We start from the raw sequence: 7,813 nt of genomic DNA on the forward strand, positions 1-7,813 counted from the left end.
AGCATTGGATAGACAATCGTATTGCATTTTGTTACTCAGCGATCGTCTAGCAGAGCTAAGCGATCATATAGCCGAGCTCAGCGATCGTGTAGCATTAAGTAGGCAATCGTATAGCATTAGGTAGGCAATTATATAGCATTTTGTTACTCAGCGATCGTGTAGCAGAACTAAGCAATCATGTAGCCGAGCTCAACGATCGTGTAGCATTTGGTAGCGATTGTCTAGTTTTACTCAACGATCGTGTAGCAGAGCTAAGCTATCGTATAGAGACTTTATTTCTTACTCAGCGATCGTGTAGAGACTTTAATTTTCATTTCCCTCTCAAATTTGGTTTCCCTTCTACCAAAAATCTCAAATAAAATAACATTGCCTTCTCCCATTTTCATTTCCCTCTCTCAAATCAAAAACTCTTTCTCTCCTCCTTCACCATCTCACTCTTGATCTTCCCCTTCCCCCCAATTTTTTTTCTTCTTCGGGTGCGCCCTAGCCATCGTCAACCTTCATTCTCCCCTTGCCTCCGTACGTGCTGCTGTTATTGTGCTTTTCATTTTGTCGTCTGCTCAGCCACGTCAGCCCTCTTCTTTGTCGTCTACTCAACTTCCTCGCTATCTGCTTAGCCACGCCAGTTGTGCACGTCGTTCGTGAGTCTGCAGCCCCATCCAAATTTGTAGTCGAACGTCCCCAACCGCTTCCATCGCTTCAACCACGCCCAGATCTGTAGTCAAATGTTTCCGTCGCTTCAGCTCCACCCAGATCTGTAGCCGAACGCCCCCAACTGCTTCCATCACTTCAGTCAAGTTGGTCCAATCAAATCTTCTTGTTGTCATCGAGGTCGTCCACGTCTTCGTTGAGGTCTAGCTTTGTAACAGATTTATTCAAGTGTGGGCTTCACTCTATCTCGTCAAATCTATACTCCACCTTGCTGGAATCTTGTATTTTTGGGTAAGGTTTTGGTAAGTTTGGTGAGTTTTGATTACTTTAGTGGGTTTCTTGGAAATTTTTGAATACCCATAAGTTTTTCTACCCAAATTGATTGATGCTCTTTGTGATTTGGCTTTAGATTCAAGATTCGGAGAACATTAATGTATTGTCTAACAGGTTGATATTGATTTCGGTAAGATTTTCTCATAATTTTTTTTACCGAAATTGATTGATGCTCTTTGTGATTTGGCTTTAGATTCAAGATTCGGAGAACATTAATGTGCTATCCAATAGGTTGATATTGATTTCAGTAAGATTTTCGTTAAGTATATGAGGTATATCTTGTTTGTTGTTTGATATTGGGTTTGTTCCATTGTTGCCCACAATATTTTGGTTGGTGTTAGTGGTTTTACTTGAAAATTTTTGAACACTCAATAAGTTTTGACATAAACTTAGTAATACTTGTCACTTTTTTTATGTTAGATTGAAGTGTTGGAAGGAGTTGAGTTGCTGTCCAATAGGTTTGAGACCAATCTTGACAAGATTTTGGTAAGTTTGGAGGTTAGTATTAATAGTTCTTTGTTACCCATTGAAGTATTGATCTAATAATTGAGTTATTTTCAATTTTTGATGTTCAATTCAAAGATTTCAAGGGATTGGAGCCACTATCCAACAAAGTTAACGATGTTTGGATGTTTTGATAGGTATTAAGGCCTTGAAACTCTTTTGAAATTATTACATAGTTGCTAGAATTTGCGTTTTGTAACCATTATTATTGAACTTTTCATAGGTTGGATTAAGTTGTTGTATTTTAACACTTATTTATATCTTTTGAAATTTGATGTTATCGCCCTTTATTCTTTTTTGCAGGTTGACTTGCTTAAACATGGCTTACCTGACCCTTAGTTCTCGATCTTTAGACTTCAAAGCTCAATGTATAGATTAAATAATGTACTTTGTTGAGAGGTTATTTATTAAACAATTTTTCACTTTTGTGTTTGTTGAAAGTTGAATTTTGTATACAAAAGCAATAGTTGAGATTTTATTTTGTGCATGTACGTGTGAAAGAGAAATATTGTTGTAATTTGTGAGGAGTGTTCATAGTTGAACATATGGATTTTTAGTAAATATATTGAGTTGATAGATCTTAAATGTGTAATGTTTATTTATTTGATGTAATTGTATTGTTGTAATACAAGGTAGAAAATGAGAATATCGATTGAGCATTTAATTTGAAAACAAAAAGACATATACTTGACACATAAAAAACGTCAAAGAGTATCACACTATACTTGATACTCGAATAAACTTGACATACCACCAATGTCAAGTGTATTATCTTACTTGACACGAAAATTGTATCAAGAAACATATTACTTAACGTTTTTTCGGAATCAAGTTATCACACTATACTTGACACTCAAATAGTTGACGATTTTATAAGTTATCACACTATACTTGACACTCGAATAGTTGACGATTTTATAATTGTCAAATATACCCTTTACTTGACACTGAAAAAATATCAAGTAATCCAATTTATGTAGTAGTAATAGCGACCTTCATTTGATTCCAACGGTATATATATATATATATATATTATTATTATTATGACACTAATGATATTTTGTATGCTTGTCCTTTATGTTTCATGATTTTTCTTAATGATATAATAAAAATAATAACAATTCATCCCTTATGTTGCTATCGAACTTATGGAAGAAAATGTAGAAATATCATTGAAAATGTTGGTATGCAAAAGGAAAATTAATACATGATTTAAAACTACAATATTTCAATTATAAAATTCAAAATATATATTGTAACAAAATTTTATAGATTACAATATTAAAAAGAGAAAAGAAAATCCAACAATTTTATTGGTATGATCACTTTCACCTCTACATGTAGTCGAAAAAGATATTCTAATAATTTTTGTTTTCTTTAGTATAACAAAGATAAAAAAAAAATCGAATTACAAACTTATGACATGTCAAACTAAGCTAACATCTAAATAGTTGTTAAATGATAATCAAACTAAATAGTTTTTTGGGTAAAATTCTTTACCTAGTTTAAGGCTACAAAAAGCATTTGATAAAGTTTAATCAAGGAACAAAAACAATAATAATGCATAATAATATAATTTTCCTGTTCCTAAATTATATTTCGAGAGAAGAAAATATGGCCGTCCATTAAGAACATAGGAAGATTTTGTAATTAATTAATTAATTTTCTTTCTTCTTTTTGACAGCTTGTATAGTACTTAGTGGCATCATGGCATGGCACAAACTAGAAGTAGTCGAAGTCCACAAACTCTCAATATAATTTAACAAATTAAGAAATCAAATTAATTATATATTTTATGAGCCGTTCGATCTTCATCTTGATTAAGTTTAATCTCTTCTCTATATATTCTCTTATTTTCCCCATATTTCTCACCGAGCTTACTCATCTCTCAACAATGGCTTCCTCCACCGTTCTGATTGTTCTCACGGTGGCGCTCCTGCTGATCTCCGCCGCTGCCAACTCCCCAGTACCGTCTCCTGCGCCGGGCCCCGAATCACCGGCGTGGAAATGGACTCCCAGTAATGAGCCACCGTCCTCTCCACCGATGGCGGAACCGCCAATGACGACATCCCCACCTTCCCCGACAATCTCTCCGCCGGCTACCCCACCGGAGATCAGCCCCATCCCGTCATCCTATGTACCGACTTTGCCACCCAAAGCGAACCCACCCACATTGTCGCCGACTGCTCAACCACCGGTAGTGAAGAGTCCCAGTCATGCACCATCGCCGGCAAAAACGAAAGCACCTGCTCCGGCTCCGTCGAAAATGAGTCCATCGCCGGCCAAGGCACCGAAATCGTCTAAAGCTCCAGCAAGCAGTCCTCCGTCACCAAATGGAATGATGGAGCCACCGGCGCCATCCGTAGCTCCGGCACCATCGAAGAAGGATAACGGTGGCGCTGCAAACAGATTCGCCATTGGTGGGTCGGTTGCAGTTGGATTAATGATTGCGGCTTTAATCGCTTAAATGAAGCGAAAATATTTGTGGAACTGAGTTTGTTGAAGATTTTGAATTTGGTATTTGTTATGTTAAAAGGAAATTTTATTATGATCAATTCTTAATTGTTTTTGGTATTTTATTTTGGATCATCTAAATATATGTGGATGCCTCGAAGTGTAAAACTTTTTAACTATGTTATTATTGATTATGATTTGTGCTCATTCTGATTTGAGAAGTTTGGTTGGGTAATGTTTACTTATAGGCAATAATGTCAAAATAGACCCCATCCATAATATGAGATATCAATCATAAACTCTATGAGCGGAATCTATGATTTATAAGTTTATATTATTTGAAGTCTATCAACGATAGTCAATGATAGGTTTCAAATAGCATATAGAACTTCATTACTTATATAGAAACCAGAAAGCTTGGATTGAAATCTATTCATCATAATAGCCTATATATCATTGATAAATATGGTTTGTGAATAAAGTATATTAGTCATAGACTTGTATTATTAATGAACTTCTAAATATGGAAAAAAAAACTTGATTAAAAATCACTATTAATCTCTAAATTTTCATAAAAGTAACAATTTATTGTGTGAACTTTTCAGAGTGACAATTTGGTCCCTCTACTTTAGGAACGATAACAATTTAATGTTTGACTTACAAATTTGGTCAATCTCTAAGCCTTCCGTTAAGTTATCTTCACTTCTCATCACTTGTTTCTCTCTTCTTTCAATACCTTCGAATCTGAGTGGTTCTACCCCTAGAAATAACTCCCTTCTCTTTTCCCCTTTCCCTCGAGGAAAAAATCAGTAAAACCTTGAACATGTATGTACATATCCGAGTGAAATCACATTCGTTAATTTGTTTTGCTCTACCAATTCTAAACTTATTATTATTGTTATTGTTATTATTATTATTATTTGTTCCCTTCCTTTCTTGCACAAATGAATTTATAAGTGTTGGAACGACTACCTCCGATGGACAGAAGATAACTGTGATCGAATAGCTCGAACGACGTCGAACATCAGAAATTAACCTGCAAAAGAGAAAACTGTTATAGCCTGAGTCACAAAACAGACTTTTGCAACTCTGCCCCTTGTGCAAGTAGTTTAATAATGGCCACACCAGTCCCAGGATAAAAAAGTCCAGATAATACTGTCTCGAACAGAATTGCATCGAAATCAATCGGAGTTCTAACACCCTTCTTAAATGATAAAGCTCGGAAACATAAAAGAAATAGAAAAGAAAAAAGGGAAAGCACACTACATAGTGATGCTTCTGTCTTGAGAAGCTCACTCAATTTATAGGCAAAGAGTCCCAATGGAATGTCGCGCAATGCGCAAATGTGGAGGATGCGTACAACTCATGGAAGTGGACAAATAGGTGAAGGCGCTGCAAAAATCGTCGTTGGCGTTGAATTTTTAAAAGAATGAAAATAATACTAAAAAAAAGATTATTAATTTTATTATTACAAATAAAATAATAAAATTAATTTCATATCAAGAGTGCAGTTGTGGGTCTTTAATAGAGTGTACCCACAATTAACGAATATTGATTAATTTGGTGAATGAGTTTAGCCAATTAATCTTATATCGTTGAAGCTTCTGATCTGTAAGTCCATGAGGTCTCTTCCTACCTTGTAAAAGAAATTGAGGTAACTATGTTATGAATTTGAAAAGTTCAAATTCATAGGAAATAATATAATGTATAATAATGCATTATAATATAATGTTTATATTCTAATTTTATAATATAAATTTAATTTTGGATATAATTCAAAATTAATTTACGGGAGTATTAAATATTTGAAGGAGTTCAAATATTAATTTTAATATGAATTGGATTCACATGAAAATTATAGGTTCTAAGAGAAATATAATTGAATATGATTTGAATGTAGGCTAAATTAAATATTTGATATTTAATTTGGTAATTATTTAATTGAATAATTAAATAATTATTTAATTTGATTTGATTTAATTAAATTAATTGAATTAAAACTAAAAGTTATGTGAGAGATGTTTCATTTAAATATGATTTAAATGAAATAATTAATTAAATAAGATTTAATTAATTGTTAATTTTAATTAATTTAATTAATTAAAAAGATAACACCCACTTAGGGGAGTTGATAACACCCACGTTGGGGAGTTATCTGAATCGTGGGTTCTTCCATGTTCATGCTTCCTCTCCTATTGGTTAAGAAACCTACAAAATGTTTTGTGAAGTTTTTTCTCTTCAGAAACAAAAATTATTCCCCTACTCTTTCCAATCAATTTTTGTTTCCAAAAACCAAATTTTACATTAAGAAATCCCAAAGGATAGGGAGGCAACTCTTATGGTATTCTTTGTGAAATCAATTAGAGAATTAGATTTTGTTTGATACTACAAAGGTAAGGTTTCTTTTCCCTTTCTCTGTAGAATTAATTTAGGCATACTTAACCTAGATTAGAATTATTTTACAATAGACCGTAATTTTGTTAGTTTCTGTAATTTTTTCTAGATTTTTCAGTGCATGGGTATTTCAGAAATCTCAAATGAATAACAAGTTTGGTTATGTGATTTTCGCTGCGTTAGGGCTTTCATCCCTACAATTGGTATAAGTGTCATCTCGGTATATTAATTTAGGTTTCTGATATTTGTACTGGATTTTTTATGGGATTAATTGCATTGTGAATGTCAATTTTACAAATGAATGTTTACAGTAGTTTATGGCTATAGACTTCCATGTTTTGATTCGATCAAATTTATAAAGGCCCCTGTGTTTTTGGGCATTTACCATGAAACTTGATTTCTTTTATAAGTCCATATCTATAATTATGGTTGAATTTGATGAAGATCGAGACCAATTCTGACCAAAATGAAGAATAGTCGAAGAATTTGCTCGAAAATGCAATCTGATGTCGCAACGTTGCAATGCTGCTTATGGTGTTGTAACACTACGACAATGCAAAGTTGGGGCTGCATTACGTACGATTCAGTGGCGATCCATGGTGGTTCGGTTCAGTTCGATTGGTTCAAAGTAGTTTGGTTTGATTTAGCACTAGGTTGGCTCGATGTCGCCTACAATTTTCTGACTAAACAAATGTTATGTGTTCACCAAGCCTAAAACATATACTAAAATGGGTAATACAAGCAGTAAGTACGGGGTCAAGTTCATAGGGAAACTACGAACTAGCAAGGCCAATTAAAAAATTCCATGCAACGAGGGGTTTCATTGTGAAAGATACAAATTAAAAGACAACATGCAATATATGTAAAGTTCAAGATGAAAACAGAGCACGAAATTGAGTTGAATTTATCCATAAAAAGTCTCTGAAGAATAGTTCATTAGATTCAAATTCTTTCATCAGATATAAAAGGTAATGTGAACTCGTTGAACTCCACAACCTATTAGTGAGACCTAATAGCCTGATTAGTCAATTAAGAGTTTTAATCCAATTGACCCTAAACTAGTCTTAAACACTTCCTTCTAAGCGAGATTCGTGTTTAGTACTAATTCGCATTAAGAATTGGGTTACTTTGTTGTGACACCCTATGAATTGGAAAGCCTAGACTCATAGCATGATCAAGTGACTTAAAGCTCAATCTAGTAATGCATGCCTGATTTTTTTGTCAAACTCTTATTTTGTATTGTAAAAGTCCAGTGTAGAGTAAATAAAAGAAAGTTTGTAAAAAGGAAAAGCATGTTGTAGAGTAAAAACAAGTTTGTATGTTATTTTTTAAAGGGATTACTCCTCTTTCTTAGGGTTATGATTAACCTGGGGCGTCTATGACAATCGTAGTTTCTCTCTCTACTAAAATACCCCTCAGGAATGAGTAAGCTTTAGTGCCTTGTTAAGAGATGTTGTTCGTAGTTGGATGTCTTTCA

The 7,813-nt window shown here is 33.7% G+C and overlaps 1 protein-coding gene across 1 annotated transcript; it reads left to right on the forward strand.

Moving 5' to 3' along the window:
• Nucleotides 1–3,372: 3,372 nt before the first annotated feature.
• Nucleotides 3,373–4,149, forward strand: LOC120069591 (uncharacterized). Its single transcript, XM_039021381.2, has one exon. It carries the CDS (start codon nucleotides 3,383–3,385, stop codon nucleotides 3,953–3,955), a length of 573 nt encoding a protein of 190 aa, XP_038877309.2. The 5' UTR covers nucleotides 3,373–3,382; the 3' UTR covers nucleotides 3,956–4,149.
• The last annotated feature ends 3,664 nt before the right edge of the window (nucleotides 4,150–7,813 follow it).

This window comes from Benincasa hispida, chromosome 11 (genome assembly GCF_027475165.1).
Source record: "Benincasa hispida cultivar pf3 chromosome 11, pf3_genome.v1.1, whole genome shotgun sequence".
In the NCBI taxonomy this organism is placed as follows: domain Eukaryota; kingdom Viridiplantae; phylum Streptophyta; class Magnoliopsida; order Cucurbitales; family Cucurbitaceae; genus Benincasa; species Benincasa hispida.

Coding starts and splice junctions, on each gene's coding strand:
- LOC120069591 (XM_039021381.2), top strand. CDS start 3,383: ATGGCTTCCTCCACCGTTCTGATTGTTCTCACGGTGGCGCTCCTGCTG.